This window comes from Amblyomma maculatum, chromosome 1, assembly GCF_055883805.1.
Source record: "Amblyomma maculatum isolate TAMU_Amacu chromosome 1, ASM5588380v1, whole genome shotgun sequence".
In the NCBI taxonomy this organism is placed as follows: Eukaryota; Metazoa; Arthropoda; class Arachnida; order Ixodida; family Ixodidae; genus Amblyomma; species Amblyomma maculatum.
Window position 1 is genome coordinate 466551832 of NC_139344.1, and position 27492 is coordinate 466579323.

The 27492-nt window shown below is 48.3% G+C and overlaps 1 protein-coding gene across 1 annotated transcript in view; it reads right to left on the reverse strand.

Annotated features, from left to right (window-relative positions):
- The window catches only part of LOC146209874 (sodium-coupled monocarboxylate transporter 1-like), a 173389-nt gene that overhangs the window by 12696 nt on the left and 133201 nt on the right, over nucleotides 1-27492 (reverse strand). Inside the window, exon 12 of the mRNA XM_084587465.1 lies at nucleotides 1387-1556. Within this exon, the coding sequence (XP_084443591.1) occupies nucleotides 1387-1556 (170 nt within the window). The remainder of the gene's footprint in view (nucleotides 1-1386; nucleotides 1557-27492) is intronic.

The following is a 27492-nucleotide window of genomic DNA, read 5'->3' on the forward strand; positions in this document are numbered from 1 at the left end:
CGCCAGCACCACAATTCAAACGCGTCAATTCTTCGGCGGTCAGCCTTCTTCACAGTCCAACTCTTGCGTCCATACATCACAACTGGAAAGACCATAGCACGAGTTATACGGATCTTGGTTGGCAGAATAATGTCTCTGCTGTTTACTAGGCGGTCAAGGCTAACCATGGCTCTCTTTTCCAGAAGCAGGCGTCTCCTAATTTCATGGCTGCAGCCTCCTTCCGGGGTAATCTTGCAGTCCAAGAAGAGAAAATCTGTCACAGCTTCCACTTCTTGTCCCTTGATGCTACAGGACTTGATAGGGCAAGACGCCATGATCTCTGTCTTTTTATTGTTCAGTTTAAGCTCAAACTTCTCACTCTCTTCTTGTACGGGCATCAGAAGTCCCTTGAGTTCCACTTCACTTTCTGCCATTAAAGTGGTATCATCCGCATATCTAAGGTTGTTGATACGTTTTCCAGCAATCTTCACTCAAGCTGAAGACTCGTCTAGTCCGGCCTTCCTCATGATGCACTCTGCATATAGGGCAGGGCGACAGTATGCAGCCTTGTCTCAGTATTCCACTATATTTTCAGTAGCCCTATATATGCACTCCAAAACAAACGTCACCTACATAAAATAACGTATTCCGTATCCTACATTCAATTACCTAAGTTACAGACTTCAAAACGTGTCATGACTCTCTCAATCACAGCTGCTCAACCTTCTAGAAGAGCACCCAGCAATGTGGCACCAAAAACATCATCACATATGACGAAACACAACACAGGCATGCACTACTAACTGTACCATAGTACCAACTGCATAATACCAACTGGGTACTGTGCAGAAACAACTTCCTCTCAAGCTGTTATTTCTAGAAGAGATCAAGTGGCCGAGCCTCGACACAACACGGACGTGACGTAGGTTCCAGGGCGAAGACGTGACATATTGGTTTCATTGGGAAAGAACTCCTACGATCGTCAGAGCTGAGCGAAAAATTGCTGTGCCTCGCTAGTTCTCACTTTGACGACTATTCTAAGCATACCACTGCCATAAGTGGTACAGTGCTCAGACTGTGAAGCAGAAGTTTACGCAATATTCAACACTGGCCTTAAGAACACTCTCTTTTTTTCTTTTTGGTAATTGAAGGCCTACCACATGCAATGAAAGCGTTTAACACTTTGCCGAACCCTCTCCCGCTTTCTCAGCGTTGTCATGCAAAGCCATGCCAAAGAAGGCTTTGGTGTGGGTTTATTAGGCGGTTTTGGCGGAGCTAATTTTGTTTCAGGATATCACTGACGTGGCCTTTTTCAGTGAATTAGAGTCTTGAACATACTGCAGTGATTGTAGTTTGGAACTAAGGCCACAAGCCCGCACGAGGATTGGGGTAAGTTTGTTGCCTCACTCTGTGGCCACGGCAGGAAGGCTGGCGTTTGCTGCATAGGAGATGTTTTTTTTCACAGGGCAGTAGTCAAGCGTTGTTTCCATCCTGGATGGTTGTCTCCCACTCCGAATTGTTTCGGCGATGTGCGCTAGCTGGTAGACAACCACGGCGAGTGTGGCAACGCCCGCTCCCTGTGAAAGGTACATGATCGTTTTTGAGTGTCACACAGCTGCCTCAAGAAACAACGCTTCAAATTTTAAAAATTGTGCACGGTCGAAAATACTTTTTTGTATTGGTTCCTGATCGCTCTACGATATATTAGCTTTTGTACATGACAAATAGACAACACGATGCAAAAGAAATAGAAAACAGTTGCTGCACTCTCGAGGCACTGACCCCCAGGAGACGTGAAAACATTGCGAACATGTGTCCAGATGAGCTTCCATATGAAGAAGGAAGCAATAAAGCTCTGCGTTAAACCTGACTTTCTCTCAGCAGCATTTACTTTTTAAGATTGATTTTATTGATGTAATATCCCCGTCTGTCAAGAATCATGATCCTATCAGAGGTGAACGTTCAAAATTTCCGACCACGCGTAACACAGCGGACTTCAATCCTCACTCATCACCAATAACAATTTTAAGGTGCCAATATCAACAGTGACTACGAACAGTTTACAAAATGGCAGATGTAGTTCTGGTACCGTGCATTTGTAGAAAGAGCCATTTTTAAACAGTTACACTTATCGAAAGGTTTTTAAAAGGCAAATAGGCGCAGACCAAATCCGTGTTCATATGTCCATCCTGTATCCTCGATTTAGAATCCACGCACATATTCAGCCAGTATGCAAGAGATATGCCGCCTAGGAGAACTTTTGAAACGACCAAGTGAATACTTTGTTATGGGGCGTTCGGAGTTCTAAACAGTGTGCGGATGTAAAAGACGCGAATGCTAGAGTTCCAAACCAAGTTGGCGCTTCCGTTCGTGCCAGCCCGCTTGCATTTGGGAGTTGGCCAGTGCGTTTCTCCAATACGTAAAGGGAAACTGGTGGCCTTGCACTAAATTAACCATGAACTTTCAAGGCATGCTGGGAAGATAACGCTTCAGGAGAGGCGTCTTCGCTGTAATATGGTTTACTTATATTTGTTGTTCGGTTTTGACTTCATCCAGTGTTATACTTTTTTTGCGCTTCGATGTCGTGTGTTTATTCAGCAACCCATGCGGTCCATTTCAGACCCGATGTACGAGAAGGCCGCTTTAGCTGTACTGCGACAAATGTGATCACCGCAAGGAATGCGGAAATATGAAAACTGCGCAACTGCGTGATAGAAAGCACAAATGTTCAAAATTTAAAAATAAAGAATGTTCAAAATGTTCAATGTTCCAAACAAACACACGAACGTCCCGTAGGCTTTCCCACAAAAGAGCACCAATATTTTCTCTAGCAGTCGCTTAAAAGCTGACCCGGCTTTGCTCAGTTCCTGGCTGGCTTTTCCATCGAGCAACGCCAAATATCTTTTGCTTAACATTGGTGCGCGCTTCCATTGCTTAAAATGTTATAAGACAGTGAAGACGTAGTGTTTTCCCTTGGGAGAGCCTCGCGGAAGGGACATTCAGATGAAGACAAAGCAGAACAGTGGAACAGTTCTGCTTGCTATGTCTGTTAGGCTCTGTTGTAAATGTCCTTTCAGTATATAAAGTCTTCACGTAACATCTTGGTGGAGGTGCGGCCGTTGGTATTGGCGTCAGCCTCCGCACTACACCGCTCGTCGGAACACATGAAGAGCAGTTGACAAGTTATGATACTTGCAAAGAGAAGCTCCGCGAACGTTTTGAAAATGATATGCTCGCTATCGTGTAGTGCGCCAAGTGACCGATTTCACGTGTGAACTTGCGCCCCTTGTGCGCGCGTCCTGCTCCTCTCGCTTCGCTACTGACATTGTACATGCTCCCGTCTTAAGCCATACGAACTCATGTCTTCTATGCGAATGTAACACCGCGATGGCAACTACACAGTGTATGTGCGGTCTTGTTACGAGAAGAGGAAGTCGAAGTGAAATTGTTTCATGATAGAGCTCGCTATGCCTTTTGCGGCAGTGTTGTAAATATCCTTTCAATAGATTGACTTTATAAATGTCGTAATTAACGATGGCTGGTAGGAAAAATTTGCGTTTTCTTTGCGAACAAAAAAACTGTGCATGTTATCTTTTGCGCTCGAGCCAAAAACCAAAAGGAAACACCAGCTTCGCCGGACTGCTTTTTTTCCTTGCATATGTGTACCCATATGCTGTTACCGGGAAGAGGGAAGTTTTGAGCTGCTCTATGTGATAAGCGCTAGTCCGCGGCCTCGCAGTAACTTGAGGCCTGACGCGAGTTCGCAGTAGCAGACGACACCATTTGTTTGTGCTTTTTGCAATGCCAATATGGGTTGGGTTGAGTTGGGGGGTTTAATGTCCCAAAGCACAAAGGCTATGAGAGACGTCGTAGTGGAGGGCTCCGGAAATTTTGACCACCTGGGGTTCTTTACCGTGCCCTAACATCGCACTGCACACGGGTGCCTTGCTTTTCGCCGCCATGGAAAAGCGGCCGCCGAGGTCGGGCTTCGATGGGCTCTCCTAAAGTGTAATATATTAGACGTTAACAATTGTAAAGACAAAGCTTTACTACTCGCTTCCGTAGCATCGTCAAAACCAGTGTATTCTTGACATTAAAAATGTTAGTGTGACTGATCTTATTAAATATAGGGATCCACTATATTGCGGCACTCACCCTACTCTGCCTTCCTACGAAGAAAAATGATGAAAACCTCACCTTGACCTAATTAGATGTTGACCAGAAGAAAACGTTCCACCCAAATCTATGCTGCGCTTTCCTTTCCCTCAAAACTAACCACAGTCATTTCTCATACTGTCTGGAATCATGGCGGTGGACGTACGACAGCTATCTCGAGCCGATCAGAAAATTGCAGAAACGATTGTTACGAATCATAACACATTCTAAACTGGATCACCCCAGCAAACCATTATTCCGCGATCTACAGATACTACCCCTCGATTCACTGCGCCACCTAAAAACAGCAACAGTAGTTAACAGCATCGTAAGATATAACCACCCCTTCCATATATCCATTTTTCATACATGATCACGTACTACCAGAAATGCAACATTAGGAAACTGCCTACCCATAATGTGTATGGAGAACGACGGCTGTCTTTCATAGGTGCTAAGATATGGAACACTCTACCACAAGAAATACGCTCGAACTTTCTCGTCTACAGCTAAAATATTTTTTCAGCGCATGCATTATATGTGACACTAATACTGTGCACCGTTGGCATCTGATATATTACTGTAATTTACCACGCACGATGTTCTTCTCTTTTTGTTTAATGAAGCTTTTGTTTAATGTTCCTTGTTCTGCTTGCTTTTTAGAATTCGTATTGATGTATACATCCGACTCCCCGCGGTTTCTAGTTTGTATTATGCATGTGACAAAGTGTATGCATCATTGTATTTCATTTCTTGGACCCATAACTAGCCTATGGCTGCGGGTCCAAACAGTGTTGGACTCATCTTTATCGTATTTTCAAGAAAAATGATGAAAGAATCAATAATAAACAGAGAAGCAGGCTTGTGCTTTGCGTTGTCAGCGCGTGTTAAAACCCCCCGGTTACCTAGTAACATTATTTATAGCCTTGTAGAGCTTTTGCTGACGGGGACTTAGGTCTCCAGCCGCAATTTATCCCTAGCCCTACGCTAACGGACCTCTTTCACTTTCCGCTGTCACTCCCACCTTCCTGCCTTCCGTTATTGTGCAGTTGTCCGCACATTCGGACAGATACAAGCATTTCTTTCCTTTTGAATTATTTTACGGTTTACAATAAAAACGTCTAGAATTGTTTTGAGCCACTAAAGTACGATGAGGCGAAAGCATCTGTTGCGAAGGGGTCCGAAGCCTTCCACTACGGCATATTTTTCTGATTTCTTTGCCACCCTCCTTTTCTTTCTGTGCGATGTCAGTGCACGTTAAAGAAGCCCAGGTGGTCGAAATTTCCGGAGACCTCCACTACGTCGTCTCTCATAGCCTTAGTCGCTTTGGGACATTAAACCCTACAGACCTTTTTTTTTACAGCTGGGTTGGCTACGGAGCAATTTCGACCACCTGGGGATCTTAACGTGCACTGACATCGCACAGCACACGTTTCGATGGAGGCGAAACGAAGTGGCGTCTATGTGCTGTGCGAAGTTAGCGCACGTTAAAGATCCCCAGGTGGTCGAAATTTCCGGAGTCCTCCACTACGGCGTCTCTCATAGCCTCAGTCGGTTGGGGACGTTAATCCCCACAAACCAACCAACCAATTATATATATTATATATTACAGCTGGGTTAAGATGTCCGCGGAGAGTTGTGACTATGGTGAACTAGAATATTATCGTAGTGGCACGAATGCGCAGGCGTTCTCCTCGGCGTGGAAACCACGAGATGGCGTCACTGCAACTTCTTCTAGCGGCGGCATTGCTGCTTCTTCAAAGAGTTGTGTTTCTCTGTGTCGTTGCCCCATTGTGGTGCATTTATGCTTTTTTTAGTAAATAATTTAGCATGAAGCTGCTTTACCTAGCTTCAGTGTAATTATCTAAACATTTTAATAATAATAATAATAATAATAATAATAATAATAATAATAATAATAATAATAATAATAATAATAATAATAATAATAATAATAATAATAGGTTATTAGGAAGGGAAAAGCGCAGTATCTGTCACACTTGTGTCTGTGGACACCTGAACCGCGCCGCAAGGAAAGGGAGGAAGGTGGGAGTGAAAGTCGAAAGAGAGAAAGAGGAGTCGTAGTGGAGGGCTACGGAGTAATTTCGACCACCTGGGGATCTTGGCTTTCTTAGCAGTTCAGCACGGGTGAAAAAATTGCATCGTTCTGTGTTGTCTGCTACCATGAAGGGCCAGTGCGAAATGTTTGATTTGTTGCTGGATGTTTTGTCTTCATTCGCACAGAAGAGCATGCATTTCTCATGGAGAATTTCAACTCCCGTGTCTCTCTGTATAGTTGCTGTGAAGAGCATGCTGACGTCACTGTATCAATTGAGCCAACACCAGAGCTTTGAAGGAAGTGTCACTCGTTGAAGCACATTAACTGTGCCTTCACAGTTAATGTGCTTCAATTGAAACAGGGACGTGAGGGACCTGTAGCTTCAGATTCATTTAAAGCGTTCAGCTCAGAAACAGAAATATTGCCCCGCCGGGGTGGTTCAGGCGCATATGGCATGTCCGTCGGGCAGATGTGTTTGTGTTGATCTTCTGTACAACAAAAACTATTGGCGCATTATTAGTGTGTACGCTCCAAATGTGCAAGGATGAACGTACAGAGACTGCACCGGATATTTGCCATTTTTGTCTGGGCAGCAGAACGGGAACGATGTAGCCGGACCAGTTTGTTTAGGCGGGTGAAGGACGGTGGACTGGGTTTGGGGCATTTATTTCTAAGACAGATTGTCAGCAGATTTCTTTTTGTTCGCGATGTAAAAGATCCCTTTTTGCGTACTGTGTGCCAATTAAGGCTCGGAAATGCACTGCCGGACTTTGTTGTCTAGACCGAAAGTGTATCGGGACGCATTTTTGGTTATTTTAGAGACGTTGTCGCTAGTGTGCGAGTCCTGTCTGTTCGATTTTCTTATGAATATTTATCGTGTTAGAAGGAAGAAGCTGTACAAGGATTTGTGTGACGTAGTTGTTCCCATACCAATGTACAGGGCCTTATACAGTGGAGGACCAGGACGCGACGTACTTAAGCGGGTGAAGGCGATGCAGGTGCCGTCAAATGCAAAAGCCTTTTTCTTTAAGTTACACACGGAAACACTGGCAGTAAAGAAGTTCTTGGAAGGGAAGAATTTATTTTTACCTTGGGGTTCGCATTGCTTAATTTGTAAACGGCCAGAAACTATAGACCACGTTTTTCTACATTGTTGGGAAGGGGTACACTTTTGGGATATTTTACAAAGGACTATAAAAAGGAATTTCCATTAAACTCGCATGGTATTAGGTACTTGCCAGTAGAGAATGAGGATGGGGTGCCATTTGACCTTATTATGCTAATGGCCCTCCACTGTATTTGGCGCTCGAGAATGGCAGGATACCATTGCGGTCCTGACGCACGGCCAGCACGGACCTGTTTTCAGGAAGCACGAATAGATATATTGAAATTCAGAAACTTGCTCCTGAAGCTCCCGAGTGGCTCGGAAGATTGGAGCCATTAGTCACCCTAAGAGAATTTTATAATGACGACGCCACAACCCACCTGGCTGATTGTTGTATCAATGAATGCTCATTGTGCCCTGTAAGTGGTTTTGTGTATTGAGCCGAAGTCAGGCAATGAAGAAAGAAAAGCCGGGGTGGTGTAGTGGTAAGACGCATGACTACTGTCCGGAGTTCCCGGGTTCGAACCCGACCACGGCGGCTGCGTTTCGATATCGGCGAAACGAGGCGGCGTCCGTGTGCTGTGGTGGTGGTGAACTTTTTTATTGCGCCCAAAAACAGGGGACCAGTCAAAGGGCCGGTCGCGCTGACTTATGGAAGGTCGGCGGGGATCCTTTGGGATGCCGCGGCCTCCACCGCGCGTTGGATAAGCCAGCGTTGGTCTGCTGGCTCGGAAGTACACAGGAGAGATTCCCACGTCTCTGGGGTGTTTGTGTTGTCTGTGTTGTAATGTGTAGAAGTCCACACCATGTGTATGAGTGTGGCCGGAGTTGAGCAGTGTTTACACATGGGGGCTATCTGATCCGGAAAGATCCTGCTGTATAAGAGGGGGTGTGGGAAGCTGCCAGTTTGTAATTTGCGCCATTGGACGGCCTCGCGTCTTGTTAGATCGCGGTGTGCGGGAGGATATGTGCACCTTTGGAGTCGGTAGTGCTGGAGTATGTCCGTGTAAGTGGTGAGTAGAGAAGCGCGTGATATATTAGTGTCAGCGGAAGCAGGGTGGCTGATCATACTCTCGGCTCGGCAGCTGAGATCTCGAGCGAGAATGTTTGCCTGCGTCGCAGCAGCGTTCGCCAGCTGGGCTGCGCCGTGGATCGTGCCCGCGCGCCGTAACTCGCCATGACGGTCAGCGTAGAAGGCATCCCAATTTCTCGAGAAGAATTAGCAGCCAGTGATTGGTTGACTAAAGTAAACAAGCTCCGGGAAGTGCGAACAACATCAGGGCTGCCGTGCCAGATTTCCCTGGAGACAAAGCGGGACCGAACCAAGCGTCCCAAATCGACATTGGGCTACGTGCGAAGACGGAAGCTGAACTCACGCCTCGGCAGCGAAGACGCTTACTAGCCAAAAAATCTGTAGCATCGAACCAGCCTCGCTTACCCAGCAACGCTCTCAAGCTAATTGTGCACCCACGGGGCGGACTGCTACTCTCCAAGATTACAACCTACCAAAATCTGTAGCATCGAACCAGCCTCGCTTACCCAGCAACGCTCTCAAGCTAATTGTGCACCCACGGGGCGGACTGCTACTCTCCAAGATTACAACCTACCAACTACTGGAATGCCCCGCCGGGGTGGTGCAGTGGTAAGACGCCCGACTACTGTGCCGGAGTTCCCGGGATCGAATCCCGGCCTCGGCGGCTGCGTTTCGATGGTGGCGAAACGAAGTGGCGTCCGTGTGCTGTGCGATGTCAGCGCACGTTAAAGATCCCCAGGTGGTCGAAATTACTCCGTAGCCCTCCACTACGGCCCCCCTTTCTCTCTATCCACTTTCTCTCCCGCCTTCATTCCTTCCCTTACGGCGTGGTTCAGGTGTCCACAGAGCAAGTGTGACAGATACTGCGCCTTTCCCTTCCTATGAACCAACCAACCAACCAACTACTGGAAGCGATTTGCACTGCTGCTCACTTCACCAGAGACGCTGTTCGTCACGAAGACCTAATACAAGCTAACCTGATCCAGAATACTTTAATGTACTGCACCCCCGTCGTCGAAAGAGCTGAACGAGTGATGCAACTCAAAGGGATCGCCATTGACAACAAGGCGTATGAGATATCCGTCTACTGCACTCCAGATGATAGTTCGAGCCGTGGTGTAATTCGCGGCGTCGGCCTCCGACTAGATCAAAATACAATCCAAGCAGAGTTACAAGACAACCGTAACCCACCCATTGTGGACTTTCGGCGGCTCGGGAACACCACCGCAGTACTCATCACATTCGCTCAGCGCCAAGTGCCTACCTGGCTCTACTTTTGCAATAGTCGCCACAGAGGCAACTTATTCAAGAAGAAATACGAGGTGTGCTATCGCTGTGGCGAGCTCGGTCATCGAGCCGATGTTTGTGCAAGCACAACTACCAACTGCACAGGTTGCGGACTATCCAATCCTACCAACGACCACACGTGCAAACCAATCTGCCGCCTGTGCGGCAAAGAACATCTCACGGGCGATAGTCGCTGCAGGAAAATCTTCAGGATTCCTCACGAAGTCAAGCGCAGGAAGTGGGAGAAAATTCGAAATGCTGAGGAAGAGAAACTCAAGACCCGTGTGCTGTGCAATGTCAGCGCACGTTAAAGATCCCCAGGTGGTCAAAATTACTCCGTAGCTCTCCACTACGGCTCCCCTTTCTCTCTCTCCACCTTCCTCCCTTCCCTTACGGCCTTACGGCGCGGTTCAGGTGTCCACATGGCAAGTGTGACAGATACTGCGCCTTTCCCTTCCTCTGAACCAATTATTATTATTATTATTAATTATTAGCTCTCCACTACGGCTTCCCTTTCTCTCTTTCCACTTTCACTCCCAGCTTCATCCCTTCCCTTACGGCGCGGCTCAGGTGTCCACAGAGCGAGCGTGACAGATACTGCGCCTTTCCCTTCCTGTAAACCAATTATTTATTTTATTTTAAATCTGGATCCGCAATTTTTTGACATCTAGACCCATTCAGCTACATGGCAAAGCTCCGGGATGGGTGCCCAAAACCTATTACTTGGATAGGGGTGTACCTCAGGGCTCCATTCTCGGACCCATATTGTTCAACTTGGCCATGACAAGCGTCGCCGAGAATCTGGAAATCAGCACAAGCGCAAGATTCGCTATATATGCCGATGATATTACCGTCTGGATTGAGGCAGCGGATTACGTAGACAAATATTCTATGGAGACTGAACTTCAGGCGGCCCTTCTTTGTCTTGAAGATACACTAACCAAAATTGGCCTCGAACTCGCACCACATAAAACAGAATTGATTAGTATCGACGGAAAACATAAAACCAACCCCAGTATGCAGATCCATCTTCACATCGGAGGCAACACCATCACCTCCTCAAATGGGCAAATCCGCATTCTTGGCCTGCCCATATCAAGCTGCAACAGCCCCCAGAAATGGGTTCGTCAGTTACAACGCCTTTGGCCAGCACTGCTACATACTATTCGTCGCCTGTCCAACCGGCACGGCGGTGCGCGGCAGCATGCCTGCCGTGCGATGGCCAGAGCAGCGGCGGTCGGAAAAATTCTCTATGGTACACCGGTCCTCCAACTGTCGAAGACTGACTTCGCTAAGGTCGAACGCCTTCATCGCGCTACACTACGCACTATTACCGGTCTACCTAAGCACACTCCTATAGCCGAACTTGAGCGTTTGGCCGCTCTTCCACCGCTCACTACCATCGTTACCGAGTCACAGACGCGTCATCGAATACGTCTAGAGAACACTGTCCAGGGTTGTCGCCTGTTGGCCTGGGATGAACAGCGTAACGGCAAAACACCAGCCCTATATGCATCACTTCCCCCTTGGGAGATGCCAGTAGTCACACGCGTCCATCGCCGACCTATAAACCGCGATTTTGTCATTCCCCGGGAGCTCCTAGCTGCCCATCACCGACAAGAGCGAATCCCCGATACGACTGACATATACACCGACGCATCCATTACAAGCGAATTCGCATCTATGGCCTGGGTATGCGATGACAACCCTTCCCTTTCAGGCGCTTATGCCTGCCATCTACCTCAGGGTACCCCTCTTCACGCTGAACTCCTCGTGATTTGCGGAGCCTTGTTAGGAGTGCCTTGCACCGGAACTGGGTCACTACGTAGTCTTACTGATTCCTTTGAAGCTTACAAGGAAATCGCTACTCCGGGTTCACAAGATGCAACAGCTACGGCTATACAGCGCCTCCTTAAACGCCACCAACTCGCGACCAGAACTGTCGCTATTCACTGGACCCCAGGTCACTCGGACGAATCAGGGGGCAATGCGGCGGCACACGCCGCGGCTGCCTTGGCAGGTGGGATGTCCACATTTACTTCCCCACCCCCCTTGCTTCATCCTTATTCGACCTTGGGCGGGCAACTCACCCCTTCTCTTGCCCTTATGCACTATACTCGGACCAGTCTTCGTAGCCTCAGTCAGCATCGCATGCAGGTGGCCACACCAGACCCACCTTTTACGAGAAGAACCCACCTCACCCGAAGTCAAGAAGTCTTTTTGAATAAGCTCATCGCCCATGCGGCTTACACGCCACGTATTATGGCCCGCTGGCGTCAGTATAAGGAGAAAATGATTACGTGCCCCCACTGTACGACTCTAACCTGCGGCGGCATATCTCATTTACTTTGGGAATGCCCTGCTTTTTCTACTGGACGCCCCGAGATCGAACCCTACCGCCTGAACTACCGTTCCCTTCTAGAAACTGATGCAAACACACAGATGATATTTGCCAAGTATGGCTCGCTTAGTGGCCTGGTTAGAGCAATGTGATTCGAGTGACGACCTAAATAAACAATGAAGATTATGTCTACTCCCCTTAATCCCCATCCATGGCCATGAGCCTTCCCATTCAATAAAGGACATTCAATCAATTTCGAGGCAGACAATCCTCATCTGATTCGACATATGCGTGCCTTGTCGTGACGTTTTGCTGGTCGCCGACAAGCTTGCTTTTGCTGGCCCTTTTCTTTCCGGTCTCTAACGCCTCGACAAAAAGGTAAGAGGGACAGACAGGAAGGAGTGTAGGCACCGCACCAGGTGCCAGATACGGTTTTTCATGAGGACGTCGCACTTCGGAGCTGTTTATCAAGTGCTCGTAATCCCGCAAAATGCATTCGGGCTCAAAGTGGCACTCGCAGATCGCTGAAGATTCTGTCAGTGGTTTGTCCTCCCTATGAAGATTGCACTCCCAACTTTTCCTGAGATCATCGGCTCTTGAGCGGCGAACGAAGACGCCTCACGAGCGCCCACGCAACCGCTCCGACAGCCCGGCGCATTGCAGTGAGAGCCCGTCTTCCTCTTCTACTTCGTGCCACTCTGTACGGACTATACACAGCACTACAGTCAGACTGACAGCACACAAGAGACGATTTATTTGCCAGGACATCCACCAGTTTGCGGCGCGCATCCCACAGTGAATACGCATTGAGTGGGTCCCACGGGATCTGCTGCCTTCCCAAAGTCAAGCTGATTTTGCAACCCGCCTCGTGAACCAAGACGCATCAATCCCACGGCTACTCGAAGTCGACGACGCTGCCCTCCTTTTGTCAAGAAAGGAGCACCTCCGGCGCCGCACACGTGCACTTATCCCTCCGTGTGCGATATCCCTTCCCCGCGGTCTCACCCGTGCAGAGGAGGTTGCGCTTAGGAGGATCCGGGTCGGTGTTGCCCTTACACCAGCAGTAACTAGGACGTGGTCATACTTCCAACACTTATATCCTCGCCCAGGATGCCCGATCTGTAACATCGAAGATGTCGAGGCCGACATCCACCACTTACTGTGGGACTGCCCAGCACTCAAGCCAACATGAATTCGGCACCTGAGAATAGCTGGCCTTTCAGCAACCAATCCTGCCTCATACGTCACTTGGACGCAGGGACCCCATCATCGCTCACTTCTGGACTTCATAAAATCAGCCAAACTTTTTCCATTCATTTAATCATTTATTCATCCTTCATCTCATAACCTAATGATGCCCTGAGGCAATAAATATCGACTTAAAAAAAAAAGAGACGATTTGTCAATGTGAAAGCATTACTTCGCTATGATCACAAATTTCTGTCCGCAGGCCGAGCTCGCAAGCAGGCCGCGTCTAGCTACACCGAAACGCACTGTGAACGTCCGGGGGACGTGGTCCGAGAGCCGTTTCTAATGCCCTCATCAGCACGGAAACAGCGGTGCGGGGCTAGTAAAAGACGCAGTAGCGCCCCTTGCGAGAGGCGAGTCGCTTTGCTTCAGCCATTCCGCTGGCGCGCGCCTCCGTTCGCGCCACTACATTAGTATTCTAGTGCACTATAGTTCTGACGGATGCTGTGCCTTTCGTTTGCTGTCCACTAGTTTGAAACCCCGCTGACCGGGGTTTCAAACTAGTTGACCGGGGTTCGAGGAAGCGGCAAATGAAAGGCATCGAACGGAGGCCTCGATCGAACGCCCGGCGGGGTCAGCATCGTAATGCGTGAATTGCCAGGTAACACCACCGTCACTAGTCCTGACGTTATGACCGGATGGGACGTCATTATCACTTTTGGTTACTAGACAGCCGGATGTGACGTTAGCTGCTAGGCAACGGCTCAATGTCATTCTGTGCCTCCTCGAAGCACCGCGACGGCGAAATCGTTGTTGTAGTTGTTGTTGTGGCTGTGGCTGTGGCTGTAGGAAGAAGGAAAAGAAAATGCACGGGCCTGCTACTGGCTCTGTAGCTGTTGTTATTGTTTTGGCTGTAGGAAGAAGGAAACGAAAATGCACGGGCCTGCTACTGGCTCTGTAGCTGTTGTTATTGTTATTGTTGTGGCTCTAGGAAGAAGGAAAAGAAAATGCACGGGCCTGCTACTGGCTCTGTAGCTGTTGTTATTGTTTTGGATGTAGGAAGAAGGAAACGAAAATGCACGGGCCTGCTACTGGCTCTGTAGCTGTTGTTATTGTTATTGTTGTGGCTCTAGGAAGAAGGAAAAGAAAATGCACGGGCCTGCTACTGGCTTTGTAGCTGTTGTTATTGTTTTGGCTGTAGGAAGAAGGAAACGAAAATGCACGGGCCTGCTACTGGCTCTGTAGCTGTTGTTATTGTTATTGTTGTGGCTCTAGGAAGAAGGAAAAGAAAATGCACGGGCCTGCTACTGGCTCTGTAGCTGTTGTTATTGTTGTGGCTGTACGAAGAAGGAAACGAAAATGCACGGGCCTGCTACTGGCTCTGTAGCTGTTGTTATTGTTATTGTTGTGGCTCTAGGAAGAAGGAAAAGAAAATGCACGGGCCTGCTACAGGCTGTGTAGCTGTTGTTATTGTTGTGGCTGTAGGAAGAAGGAAACGAAAATGCACCGGCCTGCTACTGGCTCTGTAGCTGTTGTTATTGTTGTGGCTGTAGGAAGGAGGAAAAGAAAATGCACGGGCCTGCTACTGGCTCTCTAGCTGTTGTTATTGTTGTGGCTGTAGGAAGAAGGAAACGAAAATGCACGGGCCTGCTACTGGCTCTGTAGCTGTTGTTATTGTTATTGTTGTGGCTCTAGGAAGAAGGAAAAGAAAATGCACGGGCCTGCTACTGGCTCTGTAGCTCTTGTTATTGTTGTGGCTGTAGGAAGAAGGCAACGAAAATGCACGGGCCTGCTACGGGCTCTGTAGCTGTTGTTATTGTTATTGTTGTGGCTCTAGGAAGAAGGAAACGAAAATGCACGGGCCTGCTACTGGCTCTGTAGCTGTTGTTATTGTTGTGGCTGTAGGAAGGAGGAAAAGAAAATGCACGGGCCTGCTACTGGCTCTCTAGCTGTTGTTATTGTTGTGGCTGTAGGAAGAAGGAAACGAAAATGCACGGGCCTGCTACTGGCTCTGTAGCTGTTGTTATTGTTATTGTTGTGGCTCTAGAAAGAAGGAAAAGAAAATGCACGGGCCTGCTACTGGCTCTGTAGCTGTTGTTATTGTTGTGGCTGTAGGAAGAAGGAAACGAAAATGCACGGGCCTGCTACTGGCTCTGTAGCTGTTGTTATTGTTATTGTTGTGGCTCTAGGAAGAAGGAAAAGAAAATGCACGGGCCTGCTACTGGCTCTGTAGCTGTTGTTACTGTTTTGGATGTAGGAAGAAGGAAACGAAAATGCACGGGCCTGCTACTGGCTCTGTAGCTGTTGTTATTGTTATTGTTGTGGCTCTAGGAAGAAGGAAAAGAAAATGCACGGGCCTGCTACTGGCTTTGTAGCTGTTGTTATTGTTTTGGCTGTAGGAAGAAGGAAACGAAAATGCACGGGCCTGCTACTGGCTCTGTAGCTGTTGTTATTGTTATTGTTGTGGCTCTAGGAAGAAGGAAAAGAAAATGCACGGGCCTGCTACTGGCTCTGTAGCTGTTGTTATTGTTGTGGCTGTAGGAAGAAGGAAACGAAAATGCACGGGCCTGCTACTGGCTCTGTAGCTGTTGTTATTGTTATTGTTGTGGCTCTAGGAAGAAGGAAAAGAAAATGCACGGGCCTGCTACTGGCTGTGTAGCTGTTGTTATTGTTGTGGCTGTAGGAAGAAGGAAACGAAAATGCACCGGCCTGCTACTGGCTCTGTAGCTGTTGTTATTGTTGTGGCTGTAGGAAGGAGGAAAAGAAAATGCACGGGCCTGCTACTGGCTCTCTAGCTCTTGTTATTGTTGTGGCTGTAGGAAGAAGGAAACGAAAATGCACGGGCCTGCTACTGGCTCTGTAGCTGTTGTTATTGTTATTGTTGTGGCTCTAGGAAGAAGGAAAAGAAAATGCACGGGCCTGCTACTGGCTCTGTAGCTCTTGTTATTGTTGTGGCTGTAGGAAGAAGGCAACGAAAATGCACGGGCCTGCTACGGGCTCTGTAGCTGTTGTTATTGTTATTGTTGTGGCTCTAGGAAGAAGGAAACGAAAATGCACGGGCCTGCTACTGGCTCTGTAGCTGTTGTTATTGTTGTGGCTGTAGGAAGGAGGAAAAGAAAATGCACGGGCCTGCTACTGGCTCTCTAGCTGTTGTTATTGTTGTGGCTGTAGGAAGAAGGAAACGAAAATGCACGGGCCTGCTACTGGCTCTGTAGCTGTTGTTATTGTTATTGTTGTGGCTCTAGAAAGAAGGAAAAGAAAATGCACGGGCCTGCTACTGGCTCTGTAGCTGTTGTTATTGTTGTGGCTGTAGGAAGAAGGAAACGAAAATGCACGGGCCTGCTACTGGCTCTGTAGCTGTTGTTATTGTTATTGTTGTGGCTCTAGGAAGAAGGAAAAGAAAATGAACGGGACTGCTACTGGCTCTGTAGCTGTTGTTATTGTTGTGGCTGTAGGAAGAAGGAAACGAAAATGCACGGGCCTGCTACTGGGTCTGTAGCTGTTGTTATTGTTGTGGCTGTAGGAAGGAGGAAAAGAAAATGCACGGGCCTGCTACTGGCTTTGTAGCTGTTGTTATTGTTGTGGCTGTAGGAAGAAAGAAAAGAAAATGCACGGGCCTGCTACTGGCTCTGTAGCTGTTGTTATTGTTGTGACTGTAGGAAGAAGGAAACGAAAATGCACAGGCCTGCTACTGGCTCTGTAGCTGTTGTTATTGTTATTGTTGTGGCTCTAGGAAGAAGGAAAAGAAAATGCACTGGCCTGCTACTGGCTCTGTAGCTGTTGTTATTGTTGTGGCTGTAGGAAGAAGGAAACGAAAATGCACGGGCCTGCTACTGGCTCTGTAGCTGTTGTTATTGTTGTGGCTGTAGGAAGGAGGAAAAGAAAATGCACGGGCCTGCTACTGGCTCTCTAGCTGTTGTTATTGTTGTGGCTGTAGGAAGAAGGAAACGAAAATGCACGGGCCTGCCACTGGCTCTGTAGCTGTTATTGTTGTGGCTGTAGGAAGAAGGAAAAGAAAATGCACGGGCCTGCTACTGGCTCTGTAGCTGCTGTTATTGTTGTGGCTATAGGAAGAAGGAAACCAAAATGCACGGGCCTTCTGCTGGCTCTGTAGCTGTTCTTATTGTTGTGGGTGTAGGAAGAAGGAAACGAAAATGCACGGGCCTGCTACAGGCTCTGTAGCTGTTGTTATTGTTATTGTTGTGGCTGTAGAAAGAAGGAAAAGAAAAGCACGGGCCTGCTACTGGCTCTGTAGCTGTTGTTATTGTTGTGGCTGTAGGAAGAAGGAAACGAAAATGCACGGGCCTGCCACTGGCTCTGTAGCTGTTGTTATCGTTGTGGCTGTAGGAAGAAGGAAACGAAAATGCACGGGCCTGCTACTGGCTCTGTAGCTGTTGTTATCGTTATTGTTGTGGCTCTATGAAGAAGGAAAAGAAAATGCACGGGCCTGCTACTGGCTCTGTAGCTGTTGTTATTGTTGTGGCTGTAGGAAGGAGGGAAAGAAAATGCACGGGCCTGCTACTGGCTCTCTAGCTGTTTTTATTGTTGTGGCTGTAGGAAGAAGGAAACGAAAATGCACGGGCCTGCTACTGGCTCTGTAGCTGTTGTTATTGTTGTGGCTGTAGGAAGGAGGAAAAGAAAATGCACAGGCCTGCTACTGGCTCTCTAGCTGTTGTTATTGTTGTGGCTGTAGGAAGAAGGAAACGAAAATGCACGGGCCTGCCACTGGCTCTGTAGCTGTTGTTATTGTTGTGGCTGTAGGAAGGAGGAAAAGAAAATGCACGGGCCTGCTACTGGCTTTCTAGCTGTTGTTATTGTGGCTGTAGGAAGAAAGAAAAGAAAATGCACGGGCCTGCTACTGGCTCTGTAGATGTTGTTATTGTTGTGACTGTAGGAAGAAGGAAACGAAAATGCACGGGTCTGCTACTGGCTCTGTAGCTGTTGTTATTGTTATTGTTGTGGCTCTAGGAAGAAGGAAAAGAAAATGCACGGGCCTGCTACTGGCTCTGTAGCTGTTGTTATTGTTGTGGCTATAGGAAGAAGGAAACGAAAATGCACGGGCCTGCTACTGGCTCTGTAGCTGTTGTTATTGTTGTGGCTGTAGGAAGGAGGAAAAGAAAATGCATGGGCCTGCTACTGGCTCTCTAGCTGTTGTTATTGTTGTGGCTGTAGGAAGAAGGAAACGAAAATGCACGGGCCTGCCACTGGCTCTGTAGCTGTTGTTATTGTTGTGGCTGTAGGAAGAAGGAAAAGAAAATGCACGGGCCTGCTACTGGCTCTGTAGCTGCTGTTATTGTTGTGGCTGTAGGAAGAAGGAAACCAAAATGCACGGGCCTTCTACTGGCTCTGTAGCTGTTCTTATTGTTGTGGGTGTAGGAAGAAGGAAACGAAAATGCACGGGCCTGCTACTGGCTCTGTAGCTGTTGTTATTGTTATTGTTGTGGCTGTAGGAAGAAGGAAACGAAAATGCACGGGCCTGCTACTGGCTCTGTAGCTGTTGTTATTGTTATTGTTGTGGCTGTAGGAAGAAGGAAAAGAAAATGCACGGGCCTGCTACTGGCTCTGTAGCTGTTGTTATTGTTGTGGCTGTAGGAAGAAGGAAACGAAAATGCACGGGCCTGCTACTGGCTCTGTAGCTGTTGTTATTGTTATTGTTGTGGCTCTAGGAAGAAGGAAAAGAAAATGCACGGGCCTGCTACTGGCTCTGTAGCTGTTGTTATTGTTGTGGCTGTAGGAAGAAGGAAACGAAAATGCACGGGCCTGCTACTGGCTCTGTAGCTGTTGTTATTGTTGTGGCTGTAGGAAGGAGGAAAAGAAAATGCACGGGCCTGCTACTGGCTTTCTAGCTGTTGTTATTGTTGTGGCTGTAGGAAGAAGGAAACGAAAATGCACGGGCCTGCCACTGGCTCTGTAGCTGTTGTTATTGTTGTGGCTGTAGGAAGAAGGAAAAGAAAATGCACGGGCCTGCTACTGGCTCTGTAGCTGCTGTTATTGTTGTGGCTGTAGGAAGAAGGAAACCAAAATGCACGGGCCTTCTACTGGCTCTGTAGCTGTTCTTATTGTTGTGGGTGTAGGAAGAAGGAAACGAAAATGCACGGGCCTGCTACTGGCTCTGTAGCTGTTGTTATTGTTATTGTTGTGGCTGTAGGAAGAAGGAAAAGAAAATGCACGGGCCTGCTACTGGCTCTGTAGCTGTTGTTATTGTTGTGGCTGTAGGAAGAAGGAAACGAAAATGCACGGGCCTGCTACTGGCTCTGTAGCTGTTGTTATCGTTGTGGCTGTAGGAAGAAGGAAAAGAAAATGCACTTGCCTGCTACTGGCTCTGTAGCTGTTGTTATAGTTGTGGCTGTAGGAAGAAGGAAACGAAAATGCACGGGCCTGCAGTATATTCTAGGCACTATAGGCCTGCTACTGGCTTTGTAGCTGAGCCACCTCCGCTGCCTCGTGTGGACAGAAGAGAAAATAGACAAGAAAGGAAAAAGAAGAGGGGGAGAAAAAGCGCGCTGCAACTACAGTCGTTGTCTACCTCCGAAGCAGTTGAGGGTGCAATGACGGCCTACAACAGATAAAATTTGGTAGCTGGCTAGCCCCCGCCGGAAGCGGCGTTGACCTGCCGTCCCAGCCCCGTAGGGCCATTACCTGCCAACCTTCACCACCTCCCCTCCTCTTCTGCAGCTGAGCCACCCACTCATCCACCTCTGCTGCCTCGTGCAGACAGAAGAGAAAATAAAGAAAGAAAAGGAAGAGGGAAAGAAAGACGCGCGCCACACAACTGCCGTCGTCCACCACCAGCGGTTGGGGGTGCAATGACGGCCTACTACAGATAAAACTTCGGTGCCAGGCTAGCCCCCGCCGCAAGCGGCGGTGACCCACCTGTCCCAGCCCTATCAGGGAAGATCCTAGTTCGTGGCCAATGTAGCTTTCGCTACAACATGAAACCTTACTTTAACGTGATTAGGTTTAGGTGTCCATCATTCCGTGCTGTCCATCTAAAACACATTTCTTTATGGGAATTTTGTTACTTTCTTTATGCAGAACTATGGTTGCTGTGCAGCCACTATGTATATCTTGCAGTACTTTCAAGTACGGCTCGTCTACCCCCTGATTTCGCAATGCCTGCATCACCGCCGAGGCTTCTACTGAGTCAAATGCTTTTTCGTAATCAATGAATGCTATGTATAAGGGCTGGTTATATTTAGAGCATTTTTCTATCACCTGCTTAATGGTATATATATGATCGATAGTCGAGTATCGTTTCCGAAAACCTGCTTGATTATTTGCTTGATTGCAGTCTAAGATTATCCTGATTTTATTAGCGATTACCTTGGTAAATACCTTTTACATAACAGACCGTAAGCTGATTGGTCTGTAATTTTTAAGGTCCTTAGCGTCCCCTTTCTTATGAAGGAGGATAATTTTTGCGTTCTTCCATTGTTCCGGTACCTTCGATGACACCAGGGACTGCGTATACAGGGTGGCCAGTTTTTCTAGCACGATATCTCCCCGTCCTTTAACAAATCTGTAGTTATCTGATCTCCTCCAGCTGCTTTCCCCCCCTTCATAGTTTCTATTGCTAGTATAGACCCCGTCCTTCCTCACTGGTGGAACGTGTGGCTGGTTTTCTCTACCGCCAATCACATTACGGTCCTGACTACTTTCGCGCTCGTAGAGTTCAGTATAGAACTCCTCGGCTACTTCGACTATCTTGTCCATATTTGTGATGACCTTGCCCGCCTTGTCCCTTAGCGCATACATCTGAATTTTACCTATGCCCAATTTCGGCTTCACCGCTTTAAGGCTCCCCCGTTCTTTATAGCATGCTGGTCATCTATTGCGCGTTTATCTAGATGCTTCTTTTCCGACTTTAAATTGAACACTGCCGAATGAAACGGGTATTTCGACGAGCGATGAGCATGTGCTTGCTGTTATCGCTACCGTCGAGCTGCTTATTACTTTTGCAGGTGCAAGAATGAAGAGTTAATTTAAGTGAAATGTCAGTCTTTTCCTTCGCTTATTGCTAACGCATGACTACATCACAATGCTTCTGCAGTTGTTATGGCGCTTTAGGGTCACGTTAACTACCCTTGTCTTTCCGTCATTCCCATGCGGAATGAAGTGTCCTCTTATGAATCTTGCATAGAGGATGGTGCCAGCTTTTCTTCTAGGTGCTATTTAGAGACTCAATATTTTACTAGGTCCAACAGAAGAGGACGCTGTCGGAAAACAACATCGTGTTTAATCTTTTACCTGCATCTCCAACAATCTGATTGTTCAGTGTATCACCTTGCGTCCTCAAACAGCGTGCTGCTCTATGCATCTCTCTATGTCCCAAAACAGGGTCATGTCTGCGCCTCCCGAAGACCAAAACCTGTCATGTTTGTCGGTCGCCAACGTGTCGAAATCCCATTGTGCTCTGAACATCTTCATGCCTGCCAAAATAACCTCGCGCTCTGTGTATTCCTCTATGTTCCAATTTCCAAGCTTCCCAACACAAATGTAAACCCACCATATAGGCGAAAGAATATCTTTCGAATTTCGGTTTGGCGTATCTCTGTATGCTTGAAAGTTACACATGACTGCCAGCAAGATTTACGACTGGGCGAGTTCCTAACGGTTCATTTTAAACCAGCCAAAAAACCCGATACCTTGTCTTGTTCTCTTCTTTCCTGTGTTCTAGCCTTTTCGCTTGTTTAAAATGAACATATGACTTTCACATACGCAAGGATGCGTGATTCGACCAGTGCACACTGAGCTTGGAGCAGACTGATGAATTCAGCAATGTCAGTGCTGAGAAGAGAATAGATGATTGCAGTACGTCTTTTTTTGTTTTGCTAAGCACAGAGGCATCAAGGATAAAGCAACCATGTGAGCTTTGCATCACGAACGCCATCTCTAAATATAAGGTTATACTTCTGAATTGAAATATATATCGCACTATAGCCAGAAAGAAGAAAATGGATAAAAACGCAAAGGGGAACGTAAAGAATTTATGAAACGTTGGCTGGCGTATCTGTGTTAAAAGTATGATAGTGCGAAAGCAAAGCAAGCAAACCTTTCAGGAGTTCACGCGCCTTTACCTGGGTGCCACTGCCTAACATTGCCTTGGTTTAACAGCGGCCTCATAGATCAGCTGCGGTGTAATGGCGCGATTGATCGCTTTAGAGACGGCGAGTTTGTGGCGCCATCTGCAAACCGCCGCGTCAAATGGTGTATTCTTTCTTAAAACGGGAGCATGAACGTCCGCCATGGCCCATGGCGGAGAGAAGTAGTAAAGGGTGGCTGTTCCTGGTTCTACGTAGCTGGGACTGGTAGGTCAACGCCGCTTGCGGCGGGTGCTACCCAGCCACCGAATTTTTATCTTTTGTAGGCCTCATTGCACCCGCAACCGCTATAGGTGTTGGACGACGGCTGTAGTGGCGCGAGTCTTTCTCTCCTTTTTCTTTCTTGTCTATTTTGTCTTCTGTCCGCACGAAGCAGTGGAGGTGGGGGAGAAAGTAGAGAAGAGAGAAAAAGAAGGACGAGGCAGCGGAAGTGGGGTGGCTGTTTCTGGCCCTGATGGGGCTGGGACAGGTAGGTCACCGCCGCTTGCGGGGGGGGGGGGGGGAGACTAGCCTGACACCGATTTTTACCGGTTGCTCCTTTGCTCCTTTCCCGGACAAGGATTTCCAAAGCGCTTCAAAAGCAGCAGGACTTGTTCCCGGGCACTTCAGAACAACGAGGAGACCACCGTTTCTCAGGTGGGACCATTTTCAACGAGGATTTCAAGTTCAAGCGGATCGAGCGAGTAGCTAAGCCTAACAGATAGGCCTCGAGTCAGCTGCCCGCCGCGGCTCCGCGGGCAAACTCTGCCGCAAATCATGACAACCTTGACGGGGTACGACCCGGATGGAATGCGTATCGTCACCATTCCGCAGGCGAAAACGCCAGTTTTCGACAAAGTAACAGAAGCCAACATCCAACGCAAGATAGAAGAGTGGGAACGCGCATCAGCCCGTAACAACCGCTCGGCACGGCAGAAAGGACGAACGCCAGATGGCCACTTCACCGCCGCAGCTGATACGCCGCTGCAGGAGACGCCACGCACGCAAGTCAAGCGTTGGAAGCCTCCTCCGCAGCCGCGTCTCGACAAGCAAGATGCAGTCATCATAATCAAACCTAGAGGAACGCTGGATCTCAGCAAATTCAGGGGAAGCAACACTCTCGGAAGCTCCTTGCACATGGCAGCAGGCATTAATAACACATCAGCAGCGCTCAGCGTTTGGCCCATTTGGGAACAAAACATCATCGTCGTCGGCGTACGAGATGCCGAAATAATCAGAAAGATCCTCGCAATTCAAGAACTTAAACTAGGGGACACAGCACACGCAGTGTACTCCTACCTCCGGCCTTCTGACGACACATGTAAAGGAGTAATACAGGTGGACCCTAGGGTTTCCAACGAAGACATCACGGAAGCGCTTCGCTCCCCGGACGCCCCAGTGGTGAGCGTGAGAAAACTAGGTTCCTCCAACAAAGCGGCCGTCACTTTCGAAGGAAGAAAGGTCCCTTTTCACGTCTTTTACTACGGAGAGGCGCTTCCTGTGCGCCTGTACAAGAAAACAACACCAGCCTGTTTGCTGTGCGGGAAACTTGGACACCGGGCGGATGTCTGCCCTTGCCCTGCGCAGTCACGATGTCCGCAGTGTGGCCAGGACGACATTCAAGAAGCCCATGACTGCCAACCCAAGTGCACAGTGTGCGAAGGCCCACATCCCATGGGGTCGAATCAATGCAAGTTCAAATACCGAACATCACAACCAGCCAAATCCAAGACAGGTCAAGACAGTCACCAGTCCAGGGCCAAGTTTCGGGACCGGTCCAGCCGCAGAGGCACATCTAACAGCGGGGACCGACTGACCCAACGGGCCCAGTCCAACAGCAGCAACTCAGGACCACGCGGCTCCCGGTCATCAAGCAAAGGACGTGACACTAGCGACAAGGCGTCGCACCCCACCGGCAGTCGTCCAGCTGAGAAAACAACAGGACCCCATTACAAGGACCAGCGCAACGACGGCAAGGTGAGCTGGGCAGATGTAGCTGCCTCCTCCCCCGAAGCGTTGGCTTACAAACAACTTAAAGCAGAGATCGAGAAACTATAGTCAGAAAATAGGAAATTAAAAGAGCAATTAGGCGTCGCAGCCAACCCGAAGAACACATTACCTCCATTGACACAACAGGCATGTCCGATGGAGGAGGACAAGGAAGAGGTACACCCTCCGTACCCACAGGAGCTAAATACTAGCACTATCGACAGGCAAACTGCACTAGAGACGCCACAGCAGGCGCCAATGCCGCAGGTACCACAACCGCAGGCAGCAGCACCGCAGGCACCCATGCCGCAATTTATTGAGAACACCGAAACACAGGACCGCATTACCCGCTTGGAAAACACAGTCCAAGATCTCATGGCCAATAAATTACAAATTATGATCGAGACGACAATCAAAAGCATGTTAGAATCAGTCATCAAGCCCATGATGGAAAAACTTGAACCAGTTCTAATCAGGATGCAAGCGCAGGAGATTAGAATTGACCGAAAAATTCAGGAATATTCGGATGTTTCTCACAACAAGGGCACAAAACTACAGGGCAAAATGGGAAATCGTCGCCTAGTCATCCCTGAACTTGATAAAGAACCTGAAGATCCACCACAGGATCCGACACACATTTCTAATCCTCAACATGGCGCCACAACCAAGACCTAAACTCACCATCCTACAATGGAACTGCAGGGGACTAAAGCGCAAGAGGGAAACATTACAACAATACATAGACTCTTATTCTCATGCGCCGCAAATAATAGCCCTGCAAGAAGTAAATATGGAGGCTAAGATCAGAGGATACTCAACACATCAAACAAACCCCTCGACATGTATTTTGGTCCACAAATCATGCACAGCAACCACTGTAGACCTTGACCTACACAGCGACATTGAATATATCTTCATAAAGTTGCTACCACAACACCGTAACAGCAAGCGCACCTATATACTCAATATATATAGTCGCCCCAAACAGCGCCGCGCAGCCTTTGACGCTATCTTTATCAAAGCACTAAGAGAAGCTCACACAGCTCCCCTAGCTATAGTCGGCGACTTTAACGCTTCTAGCCCATTATGGGGATATCCAAAGGAAGACACTAAAGGCAGGAAACTAGCTTCCGCCATCGCTGACATGGCACTCACCTTACTTACTGACCCGCAGCATCCGACTCGAGTCGGTACCAGCATAACTCGGGATACCTCCCCCGACCTGACGCTCGTCCGCAACGCCCGCAACTATGAGTGGCTCAATACGGGAGAGACCTTAGGCAGCGATCACTACATGCTGCAGACCATCTTTGAAAGCAACAAGCACAGCAAACCTCGTGGGCAAGCCAGAATGACAGACTGGGAGAAATTCAGGAAGGATACTAAACTAGTTACATCGGAACAAATAACTAGTTACGAAGAGTGGGCGGCATCTATTCTCGACCTTAAAGAAAACCTCACAAAAACCCTTGCCACCACGGAGGACCACCCAGCTGTTGACAACCATCTTCTACACCTTTGGGAAGCTAGGCGTAGTCTCATAAAACGGTGGAAGAAACAAAGGCACAATCGAAAACTCAGAATTCGAATAGCGAAGCTAACTACTCAAGCAGACCAATACGCATGGGACCTCGCTCGCACCAATTGGCTAAAAAGGTGCGAATCCCTCAAAGGTCGCCTAGACAGCAAGACTACGTGGAACCTTCTCCGATGCCTAATTGATCCACCGAAATCGAAGAGTGAACAACGTAGAAATTTGCATCGAGCCTTACACAACTTTCAAGGCACGGATGATGAACTCATGGATGAACTCACGCGTCGCTATATCTGCACTTCGAGAGACGCAGAACCCTCAAATCCAGAATACCGGGGGGAACCGAACGAAGACCTAGATAAAGACTTCACTTTAGAAGAAATCATAGCAGCACTAGCAGATATGCGCCGAGGTACAGCCCCGGGACAAGACAAAATTACGGTCGGACTTCTAACCAACCTCGGCACGGAGGCACTGCAGCAACTTACGGATTACGTTAACGAATGCTGGCGCATCGGCACCATTCCACAGGCATGGAAAACAGCCAATGTACACTTTATCCCCAAACCCGGCAAGAAAATCAGCATTGAAAACCTACGCCCCATATCCCTCACGTCGTGCGCAGGCAAACTCATGGAAAAGGCAGTCCACGCACGTCTCTCCAACTATCTAGAGAACAACGAGCTACTGCCACACACGATGTTTGGATTCAGAGCACATCTGTCCACCCATGATGTGCTTCTGCAACTCAAACGCGAAGTCATTGATCCAGCACGCAGAAACAGTGACCGAGCACTTCTATCCCTCGACCTCAAAGGAGCGTTTGACAATGTCAAACATTCCACAATCCTCCAAAATCTCCAGACCACCAACTGTGGCCAGCGAGTCTACTCATACATCTATGATTTCCTTAAAGACAGAACAGTCAACATCAGCATCGGCACTAAACAAACAACGCAAGTGAAGATGGGCACGAGAGGCACTCCGCAAGGGGCAGTATTATCCCCACTTCTGTTCAATATTGCACTCCGCAATCTTCCACCTCTTCTAAATCAGATACAGGGCATACGACACGCCCTGTACGCTGACGATATAACCATCTGGACAACTAGGGGTAGTATGGGAATGATGGAAGAACAACTACAAACAGCGGCAACAACAGTTCAGAATTATGCACGAGCGTGTGGACTAACCTGCTCTCCCGAAAAATGTGAACTCCTAGTCTTCCGCCAGCACAAAAATCAGGCCACGATCGACATCCACGTTGACAACTCACCCATAAAGGAAGTTCAGACCGTTAAGATACTGGGTCTATGCATCAATAACAAGGGCAACAACCACCTCGCCATCCAGAAACTCCGCCTCGTGAGCGAGCAAGTCGGCAGGATGATCGCCAGAATAACGACGCGGAAATCAGGGATGCGCGAAGAAGATACTCTCCGACTGGTGCAGGCCTTCGTCGTGAGCCGCATCGTCTATGCGGCACCCTACCTTCGTCTCAAGAAGTTTGACATCAAGAACCTCGACGTCATAATCAGAACAGCCTACAAGAAGGCCCTGGGCCTCCCTCTTACGACATCGACGGACCGGCTTTTACGACTGGGCGTCCACAACACGGTAGACGAGCTGATTGAGGCACACCTCACGGCGCAGGTGGTACGACTCTCCACGACTCTGACTGGCCGACAAGTCTTGAACGATTTGAACATCAATTGCCCCGAACAGCTAGACCCTAAAAGCGA